The following is a 13475-nucleotide window of genomic DNA, read 5'->3' as shown; positions in this document are numbered from 1 at the left end:
ATTCCTCAGCACCACATAAGCAAAATGAAAAAAGCCGGAAGTGGCGCTGTGGCTCAAGTGGTAGAGCTCTAGCCTTGAGCTGAAGAGCTGAGGGACAGCGCCCAGGCCCAGAGTTCAGGCCCCACAACTGGACCCCCCAAAAAAAAAAAGTTTTGCTCCTCTTGTTTCAGTCTCTCAGGAAGTTGGTATTACATGCATGTACCATTTTTCTGGCTTTCCTACTGGCTTTAGAGTTTTGTGTTGTCATTTTCACTTATTTTCAGAAAAATTTAAATTTTCTTTTTTTTTTGATTTCTTCATGACCAATGGGTTGTTGAAGAGATGTTAATTATCATGTTTTTGTGCAGCCTTAAAAATTTATTTTTACCAATTTTAGTTTTATTCCATTCTCATCAGAGAAGACTCATGCTGTGATATCTATTTAAAAAAAAATCTAAGCCGGATGCTGGTGGCTCACGCCTGTAATCCTAGCTACTGAGGAGGCTGAGATCTGAGGATCGCGGTTCAAAGCCAGCCCGGGCAAGAGAGACTGTGAGACTCCTATCTCCAATAAACCAACAGAAAACCGGAAGTGGTACTGTGGCTCAAGTGGTAGAGCATTCGCCTTAAGCTGAAGAACTGAGGGAAAGCGCCCAGGCCCAGAGTTCAAGCCCCACGACCGACCAAAAAAAAAAAAAAATCTAATGAGGGCTGGGAAGGTGGCTCAGTGGTAGAGCACTTGCCTTGCATGCATGAGGCCCTGGGTTCGATTCCTCAGCAACACATAAGCAAAAAAAGAAAAAGCCGGAAGTGGCGCTATGGCTCAAGTGGTAGAGCGCTAGCCTTGAGCTGAAGAGCTGAGGGACAGCACCCAGGTCTAGAGTTCAGGCCCCACCACCGGACCCAAACAAACAAACAAACAAACAAACAAAATCTATTGAGAGTTATTTTGTGAGCTCACGTATTGTCTATCCTAGAGAACATTCTACATGCTGCCATTGTTGGAGGAAATGTTCAAGTAATGTCTATTAGGTCTACTAGTCAGCCATAACTATAACACTGGTGTTTCCTTGCTGAGATTTTGTTTGCATGCCTTGACTATTGACCCTTTAATCAAGTTCCAGTCCTGTGGTGATGAAATTTTCTCAATTTTTGATTGTCTTGAAAAATTGTTTCTTCTTTAGTTCTAAAGCATCCCTTCACTACATAAGAGATTTTTTTGGTTGGCTTTTTCCCCCTTAGGACTTTGAATATGTCATCTTATTCTCTTCTGGCCTAAAATGTTTCTGTTAAGAAGTCCTACTGCTAGTCTAGGGTGGATTCCCTTAAAAGTGATTAGATTCTTTTCTTTTTCAGTGTTTAGATTTTTCTCTTTCTAGAACTCTTTATTTTTTCTTTCTTCTTCTTTTTTAATGACTATACTGTGCCTTGCACTTGGAGCTTGGCAATGTTCCACAGCTTTTTTGCTCAAGACTGTTGCTCTACCACTTGAGCCATACTGCTACTTCTGCTAACTTTTTGGTGGTTAATTGGAGTTAAGAGTCTCATGGATTTGTCAATGCCCAGGCTGGCTTTGAACCTAAATCCTCACTTCTTTCTGGTACTTTTGAAAGATTTTTTTTGGGGGGAGAATCTTTTTCAAGTCATATCTGTTTCATGTCCTTGAGCTTCCTGACCTTGAGGTCCTTATCTTTCTCAAGATTCAGGAAGTTTTGACAGATTGTTTCATTGATTAGATTTTTTTTCTGTCATTTTACCTTCTCCTTCTGGAATAATTCTTCTGAAAAGTTTCCTTGTTTAATGATGTCCCTCAATTCTTTTTTTTTTGTCATTCGTGAGGCTTGAACTCTGGGCTTGGGCGCTATCCCTCAACTCTTCAGCTCAAGGCTAGCACTCTACCGCTTGAGTCACGACAACACTTACGGTTTTCTAGTGCTTTATTGGAGATAAGAGTCTCACAGACTTTCCTGCGTGGGCTGGCTTTGAACCACAATCCTCAGATCTCAGCCTCCTGAGTAGCTAGGATTTATAGGTGTCAGCCACCGGCACCCAGCTGTCCCTCAATTCTTGAAAGAGGCTTTCTCATACTCATTAACTGACCTATATAACTAACACTTCTTGTATCACCTTTACAATAAATATAAATAAAATATGAAAAAAGAAAAAAAGAAAAAGACTTTCTCCATCCTTTAAAATTTTTTTCTTTAATTTTCCTTTTAGTTATTTTTAATAGCAAAAGCATACCTTTTTATTGTTTTTTCTGTTTGTGGGGCTTGAACTCAGAGCTTGGGCACTGTCCCTGAACTCTTTTGCTCAAGGCTAGCACTCTACCACTTTGAGCCACAGTGCTACTTCCAATTTTCTGGTGGTTAATTGGAGAGAAGAGTCTCACAACCTTTCTTGCCCTGGCTGACTTTGAACCATGATCTCAGATCTCAGCCTCCTGAGTAGCTAGGATTATAGGCATGAGCTGCTGATGCCCTGTCAGTTTTCTTTTCTTTGAGGCCATTGGTTAGAAAGTTGTGTCCCTTTGGAGATCTCATGTTACCTTCTTTTTCCATGTACTGTTCTTACTGTGTCTAATGGGTCTGTTGGCTCTCCAGTTTTTGGTTGCTTTTGTAGTGAAAGACTTCTTTGACTAAGTATTCTATCTAGAGTATTAGTTGTGTTGGATGTGCTGCATTGGCTTTAGTGTTCTTTCACCTTCAGCTGTAATCAACATTGGTGATGCTTGTAGATGTCTTTGCATCCTAGGCTTCAGAGTTTATAGGATTTTAGCACAAGCAGGGGTGCAGCTCCATTAGGTTAAGAGGGTTCACTGACAGTTCTGAGCATGCCTGCAAGTATGGAGCACTGAGTTTCACTGACAGTTCTGAGCATGCCTGCAAGTATGGAGCACTGAGTTTCTCTTAATTTGTGTAAAGGCAGGACTGCGGTAGTGAGTACAGGCATGTTGCACTACAACATACCTGGGGTGGGATGCCTATCTTCATCTGAGGGTTGTACAGAGGCCAGGACATGTCATTGGGTTTAGATGGGGTATCTGTTAGTGTTAGAAGGCTGCACGGATTATTATTATTATTATTATTATTATTATTATTATTATTATTATTATTTTGTCAGTCGTGGGGCCTGAGCTCTGGGCCTGGGAGCTGTCCTTCAGCTCAAGGCTAGCGCTCCACAACTTGAGCCACAGTGCCACATCTGGCTTTTTCTGCTTATGTGGTGCTGTGGAATCGAACCCAGGGCCTCATGCATGCAAAGCAAGCACTCTACCATTGAGCCACCTTCCCAGCCTCCACGGGTTAATTTTTAAGACCTCTGGGTGCCAAACTCTTTGGGGAGTGGGGGAGCAAACCTCTTCAGGGAGTCCTACCCAGCTAGGTGGATAGAGCCTCCTGTGTAGATTCTTTTTGCAGCTCAGCTGGTGGATAGGACTATGTTCGTCTGCTTCTTGAGCAGTGGAAGAGTAAATAAAGCCATTAAGTAGCTCAGGTTGCTTCCTGAAGCAGTGTGTAGGTAGTAGGGTGTCTCCTAGCTAGTTCGTAGTTGGTCTAGTTCAATGTAGTTGTTGTGGATAGCTGCTTGGCTGGATTGGGTTTCAGTAGGGCTTCCTACACTAAGAATTTGGATTAGGGAGTGTGGTAACAGAATTGGCTAGGCTCTCTTCCCTATCCCCCAGGCAGTGCCTGTGGTGTGGTAAACCCAGTAGCTCCCCATACTGGGCTCAGGGCCTATGAAGGTTCTCTAGCTTATTACCCTTCCCATGAAAAAGTATTTTAGTTTAGTGTTTATCTGTAGAGAAACATCAGCAGGGGCTGTGTACTTTGCTGCTTTCTTTGGAAGATCATTTTGTGTTTCTATACACTACAGTGTTTCTTATCATAGCCCCACTGTACTTTGCCTCAAACACACCAGTGCTTTCCTTGCTCTGGTCATTTGTTGTGGAAGGAAATGTCCTCTAGATTGTCATCACCACACCACATGGGTATGTTGTTTTCAGAAGTACTTATTTTCTTTTTTTTTTTTTTTTTTTTTTTGTCGGTCATGGGGCTTGAACTCTGGGCCTGGGCGCTGTCCCTCAGCTCTTCAGCTCAAGGTGAGCGCTCTACCACTTGAGCTACAGCGCCACTTCCGGTTTTCTGGTGGTTTATTGGAGACAGGAGTCTCACGGTCTCTCCTTGCCCGGGCTGGCTTTGAACCGCGATCCTCAGATCTCAGCCTCCTGAGTAGCTAGGATTACAGGCGTGAGCCACCAGCGCCCGGCTAGAAGTACTTATTTTCAACTAAAGAATTTCACTTTTTTTTTTTTTTTTTGGGTCCGGTCGTGGGGCCTGAACTCTGGGCCTGGGCGCTGTCCCTCAGCTCTTTAGCTCAAGGCTAGCGTTCTACCACTTGAGCCACAGCGCCACTTCCGGCTTTTTTCTTTTTGCTTATGTGGTGCTGAGGAATCGAACCCAGGGCCTCAGGCATGCAAGGCAAGCGCTCTACCACTGAGCCACCTTCCCAGCCCGAATTTTACTTCTTTTTCTTAACCCCTACCTTGGAAAATTTTGTATCTACATTTATTAATTCTGATTTCAGACCATGTGGGAGACAAGATTGTGACCTTAGTGATGGACAGTTATTACATAAGATTGTATTTTAGAAAGTGATTTTTTTTTTTCTTGGTGGGTCGTAGGGCTTGAACTCTGGGCTTGGGCGCTGTCCCTCAGCTCTTCAGCTCAAGGCAAGTGCTCGACCGCTTGAGCCACAGTGCCACTTCTGGTTTTCTGGTGGTTTATTGGAGATAAGAGTCTCACGGACTTTCCTTGTCTGGGTTGGCTTTGAACCGGGATCCTCAGATCTCAGCCTCCTCAGTAGCTAGGATTACAGGTGTGAGCCACCAGCGCCTGGCTCATTTATCATTAATATTTTGATAAGACATAGGTAACCACATATAGTCACATTTTACCACATTGCACATTGTTAGGGTGAAAAAAATGACTCCAGAAAAGTAGGAAAGGCTATGCCAGAATTTATGCATTTAAATCAGTATTGCTTTTCTAAGCAGTGACTTTGAAAAGATACACACACACACACACACACACACACACATTCTCTCTCTCTCTCTCTCTCTCTCTTATATGGTTAATTGGAGATAAACATATATATATATATATATGGTTAATTGGATTTATATGTCTCTCTCTCTGTCTCTCTGTCTCTCTGTCTCTGTCTCTGTCTCTCTCTGTCTCTGTCTCTGTCTCTGTCTCTGTCTCTGTCTCTCTCTCTCTCCCTCTCCCTCTCCAGTTACTTGGAGATGAGTTTTATGGGCTTTTCCTGCTTAGCCTGGTTGTGTAAACACACACACACACACACACACACACACACACACACACACACACGTGCTATTACTGCTCAAATGTTTATTGGATCTCAGTGTTAAAAAGCTTCAGTATTTCATTTTCATTTGTACAAGGGTGTGTATTTACCATTAAATTTTCAAGGAACTTAGTCATTAGTTTAGTTTGGAGTTTTTATGAACTTATCATTGGTTTACAGAATATTTTTGGCTGTGGGTATAGATTTAGTAGTGGTTTTAAGGAGTATTTTTGTGGGTGATGGATAGAAATGGGTGGTCTTTGAAATAATCATTACTGATTTGCTTTTCCCATAGTCATCAGATAAGCAGCGAGCCCTAGAAGAAACCAAAGCCTATACCACCCAATCCTTAGCAAGCGTTGCCTATCTGATAAACACCTTGGCCAACAATGTCCTACAGATGCTGGATATCCAGGCATCCCAGTTACGAAGGATGGAATCTTCAATCAATCACATTTCACAAGTGAGCCATGTTATTTTCCTATTTGTCTGTGTGAAACAATATTCACAAGCCAATGTATCGTGTTGATGTCTTTTTATTATGTGAGATAATGTACCTGTATTATTTGGAAAATACAAATTCAATATTTTTTTTTGGTGTAGTTATTGTGTCTGTAATTAGGAAAGTAAATTTTAATAGATTCTATTAAAAGTTATTTATCATGATAACATAATTAGCTTGGAAGTGAAAATATGTCCTTTATATATGTCCTTTATTATTTTAAATAAAGTCTGATGGCTTGGTGGCTTGTTTAGTATTTCTTAGGTTTTTAGATTTTATTTTTCTTGGTGCCAGTTCTGGGGCTTGAACTCAGGTCTTGAGTGCATCCTTAAGCTTTTTTTTCTCAAGGTTAACATTTGACTATAGACTTTGCTGCCCAGGCTGGCTTTGAAATGCAGTCCTAGCTGGGATTGTAGGTGTGAGCCACTGGTGTGGAGCTCCTAGGTTTTTATTTTTTTTTTGCAGTGTTGGAACAAACTCTGTTCTGTCACTGAGCTATAACCCACACTTAGGTTTTATGTTTATTGGAATAATACTAGATGTACTTGTGGTACTGGAAAGAATAAGAGACTTTGAAAACCTTACAAAAATAGCTTTATATAGAACTTAAAAAACTTTTTTTTTAATTAGAAAACTCATGCTCATGAAAATACAGGAACAAAATGGAAAAACAACCTTCTCTGCTGAATCTTTTTACTATTAATACTTTTTTTGTATATAATACTTTTTTCATAGTTGTAAAATTATAGCTGTAATTATAATAGGTATAGAATTTGAGTTCTGCTCTTTTAGCATTAAAATACATTTTTTGTGGTGGGTTTTGTTTTTTGTTTTTTGTTTTTTGTTGGTTGTGGGGCTTGAACACTGGGCCTGTACACTGTCCCTAAGCTCTTCAGCTCAAGGCTAGCGCTCTACCACTTGAGTCATAATGCCACTTCTGGCCTTTTCTGTTTATATGGTGCTGAGGAATTGAACCCTGGGCCTCATGCATGCAAGGCAAACACTCTACCACTGAGCCACTTTCCCAGCTAAAACACATTTTTTATGATGGTATAATCTTTTTGTATATGCTTCTAGAGGTTGCATGTTGGCATGCATATATTGTATTTTTGTAATCATTCTAATATTTTAGGGCCATTTAAAATAATGATACTGCTGGGTGTGGTGGTGCACATCTGTAATCCTAGTACTCTGAAGGCTGAGGTAAGAGAATTCAGTTTGAGGCCAGTTTGAGCTAGCAAGACCCCTACCTCAAAACATGAAACAAAAACCACTTCAATGGAAAAATAATTTAATTGGAAATATAATTTCCAAAAAAAATAAAATTATAAAAGTTTGATCTGCCCCAAAGAGATGTTTAAAGTTGTCAGTTTTTGCTTTTTTTTTTTTTTTTTTTTTTGCCATTTTGAGTAATTTGGTGTCATACTATATAAGTGCATTATTTTCTTTTTTTGGGTCTGGTTGTGGGGCCTGAACTCTGGGCCTGGGCGCTGTCCCTCAGCTCTTCAGCTCAAGGCTAGCTAGCGCTCTACCACTTGAGGCACAGTGCCACTTCCGGCTTTTTTCTTTTTGTTTACGTGGTGCTGAGGAATCGAACCCAGGGCCTCATGCATGCAAGGCAGGCAGTCTACCACTGAGCCACGTTCCCAGCCCCAAGTGCACTATTTTGAAACCTAAATAATTACAACTTTTGTAGAATTAAAAGAATTTTAAAATGTGCATATTGTTATTTGTATATCTTGAGAGTTCACTACTTTTAAAAATCGTTTAATCTAAGCTCGCTCTGTGGTGCAATGGATAGCGCATTGGACTTCTAAAAATCGTTTAATCTAGCCATTTTTAAGTCTAAAAGTTTTCCCATTTTTATAAATAATTATCTTTTATATAGTATAATTCTACACTATAATGCTACTTGAAAATTTATCAGACTAGAGGACTTTCATTTTAAATGTTTTTTTTGGGGGGGGGGTTCAGTCGTGGGGCCTGAACTCTGGGCCTGGGTGTTGTCCCTCAGCTCTTCAGCTCAAGGCTAGCATTCTACCACTTGAGCCACAGCTCCACTTCCGGCTTTTTTCTTTTTGCTTATGTGTTGCTGAGGAATCGAACCCAGGGCCTCAGGCACGCAAAGCAAGCGCTCTACCACTGAGTCACCTTCCCAGCCCCTCATTTTAAATCTGAATTTAACATTTTAAAGGTTTCTTCATATCCCATCTAAACTTCTGTGGGCATTTTAGCCTTTATTACTTTTGTATTGCTAGGTCTTAAATTAGAGCAAAAAAGAATTGATTAATTTAATGAGTGAGAGGAAATTTTATCTTGGAAAGGTCCCCTAAAGGGAAGAATCAGTGATATTTTAAATAAATAGATAAACTTATGGAAGGGGAGTTGAAAAATTACTAATTTTTCAAGTTTTGTATTTGATGATCTTAAAATTGTTGCATGTTTAAAGTATTTACAAAGGACCTGAAAAAGTCAGAAGAAAAGAGCTAATATAGAAAAGAAATTAATATAGCCAAGTTCCCAAGAAGTAATGACATTTTGTTAAATGACAGATGAAAATAGGAGAGATTATGTGAGTAAATAAATGATGACAATAGCAAGGAACAGCAGGAGAGAATAATTTATTTTATTACAATTCTGAAGTCCTTACTTAGATAAGAAAAGGAGAATAATGGGTAACAAGCTCAAGGAAGAAGGTGAATACTTTGAAGGGCACCCTAGATTGTAAGTGTTTGTATTCAGCTAATGAACTTCTATGTATCATATAAAGTAACGTTTGAGTATATAGCCTAAAGCATGCATCTTTTAAAGCTATTTGCGTAGAATAAGTAAAGAAGTAGGTAGAGAGCTGAATAGGATTTCTTGGGCCAGACATTAGTTGGTCATGAATAAAGTAGATAAAAATAAATGTTTGTAAAATAATGTAAGCTGGAATTCTTCTCAAAGCACAGAGGAAGGTATAAACATCAATGAATTCAATATTTAGGATAATTTTTATTTAAAATTATATATTTTTTGTTGCTTAGATAAATATTTTTGCTTATAAATTAGTTTTAAATTAAGTGCCACCTAAGGCTATCGTTATGTAATTTTGCATAAACATCAGGTTTTGTATACTTCCTAGTGTCCTATGTGTAGTTTTCATGTTATGAACGAAGAATGGATAACTGAAAGTTATGTTTTACATTAGTTAGTAAATCATTTGTTTATAGAAAATGGGAAATTTGGAGCACACTTATGATTTAAGTAATTAACTGCTTAGTTAAAATGTTAGCTTACTAATAAGAAATTTGAGACATAGTAAAAAACACCCACTTAGTTGAGTTAATGAACTGTAACTGTTTAATTGCAGATATTTTCCCACACTGATGGGCAGCTAACTGAGGTAGTGTTATCCAGTACAGTCAACTCTCAATTATCTGTGGTAATGGGAAACAAAAATGCATGGATAAGCCTTAAACAATGTTTTATACAGTCCTTTCCTGTCATCTGCTGGGGCCTGAGCATGTGCTTGGGTTCATGAGGGAGATCTGGCAGTGGGGCTCAGGCTTGCAAAGGAGTTCTGGGAGTCAGTATGATTCCTCAAAGCAATATGAAGTATTCTGTAGGAACCTGGACTTGGCACTGTGTGGCTGAAGTGTCATGGGGGAGCCTGCAGCATGCAAGACCAGCTTGGCAATAGCAGTGAAAAGGGTGAAAAAACTGATGACAAGAATAGATATTTTAAGTCATACACATTTGCAGTCATATTCCTTGGTGTGTGTTCTGGTTACCAGGATCTGTAGCGAACAGTAGTAATTTAAGCAACAGTAAATTTGCATTAGTTTTGGTCTTCTTTGCCAGCTAAACAGTTATTTTTACTTGCTACAGGTGAGTGTTACTATTCAGGTCTCTTCTAAATAAGAATACATTTATTGTCTCATATAATTAGTAGCTTTAGAAAACCAGGATTATACTTAAAATACTGCTCTTAATATTAACATTCTTCTTAAATACCACTATTAGATCTATACATCTAGAAATTAATGCATTTTATATTGTAGTGGCAAAGAATATCATGAAGCAAAGGCAGTGGTCATTACTGAAACCTGTGCATTTGATTCAAAGAAAACATAGCAGCCATAGTTTCTATTTAAAGATATATTATAGAAGTAGAAAATATGTGAAATAGTTTGTGAAGTTCATAAAAGGTTATCTTGTAGTTTTCTATGATTTTTTTAACCTTTATAGGATTAACACTACTTTGAAATAGCTTGTGTGGTTCATAAAAGGTTATCTTGTAGTTTTCTATGATTTTTTTAACCTTTATAGGACTAACACTACTTTAAATGTGTGGTTTTAAAAAAAATCTCTATTTATATATACATCAGAAAGGCTTTACTTAACTTACCCAGTGACATTTCTTTTTCTTTTAGTGGTCCTGAGGTTTGAACTCAGCTTCCCATTTGCTAGATGAATACTTTACCACTCCTCTAGTACTTTTTGCTGACAAAGACCAGTAATACTATTTTTTTTGGGGGGGTTCTGGTCGTGGGGCCTGAACTCTGGGCCTGGGCGCTGTCCCTCAGCTCTTCACCTCAAGGCTAGCACTCTACCACTTGAGCCACAGTGCCACTTCCGGCTTTTCTTTTTTTTTTTTTGCTTATGTGGTGCTGAGGAATCGATCGAACCCAGGACCTTATGCATGCAAGGCAAGCGCTCTACCACTGAGCCACCTTCCTAGCCCCTATTTTGTTTATTTTTATTATTGTTATTATTAATTATTTTTTGTCAGTCGTGGGGCTTGAACTCCTCAGGGTCTAGGTGCTGTCCTACCACTTTGAGCTACAGCACCACTTCCAGTTTTCTGGTGGTTAATTGGTGATAAGAGTCTCATAGACTTTTCTGCATGGGCTGGCTTCCAACCATGATCTTTAGATTCAGTCTCCTGAGTAGCTAGGATTACAGGTGTGAGCCACTGATGCCTGGCTTATTTTTACTGTTTTTTTTTTCTTTTCTTTTTTTGTAGTTGTGGACTTGAACTCTGGGCCTGGGCACTGTCCCTGAGCTCTTCAGCTCAAGGCAAACGTTCTACCACTTGAGCCACAGTGCCACTTCCATTTTTTTGGTGATTAAAGAGTCTCATGGACTTTCCTGCCCAGGCCGGCTTTGAACAGCAATTCTCAGATCTCAGTCTCTGAGTAGCTAGGCTTACAACTCTATTTTTATTGTTTAAAAAAATTATTTTCAAGCAGTTGTACAGAGGACATTATTCAACATGTCACATGCCAATTTATGAGTACAATGCATCTTGATCAGTGTCGCCTCTTACATCATTCTTACCTCCATCCTTCCCAACTTCCCCTCATCCCCTTTTTGTTTATTTTGAAGTAAATATTTTCCAAGCCTCACCTCCCCCCCCCCACTTTTTTTCTGTACTGCATTTGAACTTTGGGCTATTGGTAGAGCAACTTGCTCTGGTTATTTTTATTTAAAATTTAAGTAGTTGTATGAAGGGGATCTCAATTCAAATCAGTTTGTAAGCAGAATACATCTTTTTAAAAATTTACTTTATTATTATTGAGGTGATATACAGAGGGGTTACATTTATATGAGTCAGGTAATAAGTATATTTCCTTTCTTTCGTACAATATCATCTGGTCCCTCATATCTCTCTCTCTGTCTCTCTCTGTCTCTGTCTCTCTGTCTCTCTGTCTGTCTCTGTCTCTGTCTCTCTGTCTCTGTGTCTCTCTGTCTCTCTCTCTCTCTCTGTCTCTCTCTCTCTCTCTCTCTCTCTCTTCCTTTTCCTTTTTGCCAGTCCTGGGGGTTGAACTCAGGCTTTGGCAGTGTCCCTGCACTTCTTTTGCTCAAGGCTAGCACTGTACCACCTGAGCCACAGCACTACTTCCGGATTTTTCTGTGTATGTGGGAAGAATCAAACCCAGGCCATTGTGCATGCTAGGCAAGCACACGGCCACTAAGCCACCTTCATCTGCTTTTTCTATGTGGTACTTCCAGGGCTTCATGTATGCTAGATAAGCATTCTACCACCATGCTACATTCCCAGCCTTCATTCTCTCTCATTCCCCCCTCCCATCTCCACCCACTTTCATAAGTGTCCAGTGCGCTCCACTGCTGTACTTTTTCACCCCTTTCCCCTGAATTCTGTCCGCGATCTGCATGTGAATACACCGTATATAAGGTAAAGAATATAGTATCATCAGACAAAAGAAAAAAAATCTTCTGTATCATCAGAAAAAAGAAAACAAAGTCTTTGTTTCCATATCCTACTAAGATATGGAAATAAAACTATGAAGAGATGCTTTAGCATTGTATTTATCAATACATCTTGATCAATGTCACCCCTTCCATTGTGTTGCTCTGGTTATTTTTGAGATAAGGTCTTACTTCTTTGTGCAGGTTAGCATGGACAAAATGCTTCTGTTTTATACTTTTGCTGTAGTTAGTATGACAGGTACACATCACCATGCTCAGCCATTTTCTATTGAGATGAGGGGAATCTCATAAACTTGTTTTGTCCATGCTGGCCTGGAACTGCAACCCTTCTTATTTCTACCTTGAGTAATTATCTCAAGTAGCTAGGTTTACAGATGTGAACCACTGGTACCCCATCTTCCTAGTGGTATTTCTTTTACTTTTTTATCTACTTATTTCCAATAAATTCTGAAGTAAAAAATAATGAATATATGAGGAAAGATGTCACTGTAATATTAACTGTTAACTTTTGTTCATAGAAACTTGTTTATTAAGCTTTAAGGGACAATAAAGAGCTATTAAATTTTCACTTCCATTTATCGAAAAGTATGTTTTAGGAACTTGAGTATCCTAAGTTTATGAATGTTGGAGCTTGATGATAAGTATAGGATAGTGGTATTTGTTATATTATCTGTTGAATTTGAATATGCTTATGTTTTTATAAGAAAAATCTAAAAATTGAAATAGGTAATTGAATAATATTGTAAGACTACAGTTATACACAGTAAGTATTTTTTAAACATTTGTTGTATATGTAAATAAATGCATAATCATATACTAGATACAATGTAAAATACGTTTTCCCCCCCTTGGGTTACAAATTCACTATTGTTAATATTACTATTGTTTCCTCAGAATCTTTGGACCAAATTTCTCCTTATTTATGAAATAGATTTAGTGCTGTCTGAGTTTTTATTCAAAGCTGAAATAAAAAACATAGCCATTTTTTAAAGGTACATTTGATTCTATTTGGAGGTACTTACGCAGTTCAGTATGGTGGGAAGAGTATAGTTACTCTTTCATTTTCTTAACCATGTATTTCCTTTACTGCTGTACATTTTAAAAAAGTTAATGATGATACTAAGTATTATTCTCTGGAAGTTACAGAGATACGAATCTTGTGTATGTGTGTGCATGTGTACACACGTGTGTGTATGTGTGTGCATGTGTATGCGCACCAGTACTGGGTCTTGAACTCAGGGCTTGTACTCTTGTTTGCCTTTTTCTGCTCAAGACTGGTAGTCTACCTTTTGAGCCACATCTCTATTTCTGGCTTTCTGCTGGTTAACTAAAAGTTAAGAGTTTCTCAGATTTGTCTGCCTGGCTGGCTTTGAACCTTGATCCTCAAATATCAGCCTTCTAAGTAGCAAGGATT

The 13475-nt window shown here is 38.8% G+C and overlaps 1 protein-coding gene across 28 annotated transcripts in view; it reads left to right on the top strand.

Moving 5' to 3' along the window:
• The window catches only part of Abi2 (abl interactor 2), a 75781-nt gene that overhangs the window by 17676 nt on the left and 44630 nt on the right, over positions 1-13475 (top strand). For all 28 annotated transcript variants that reach the window (XM_070019062.1, XM_070018948.1, XM_070018921.1 and 25 more), the window contains exon 2: positions 5639-5806. In XM_070019062.1, the coding sequence (XP_069875163.1) occupies positions 5639-5806 (168 nt within the window). The remainder of the gene's footprint in view (positions 1-5638; positions 5807-13475) is intronic.

Source organism: Dipodomys merriami, unplaced genomic scaffold (genome assembly GCF_024711535.1).
Source record: "Dipodomys merriami isolate MVZ:Mamm:240054 unplaced genomic scaffold, mDipMer1.0.p SCAF_1, whole genome shotgun sequence".
In the NCBI taxonomy this organism is placed as follows: Eukaryota; Metazoa; Chordata; class Mammalia; order Rodentia; family Heteromyidae; genus Dipodomys; species Dipodomys merriami.
This window is presented reverse-complemented; position numbering and strand designations above follow the sequence as displayed.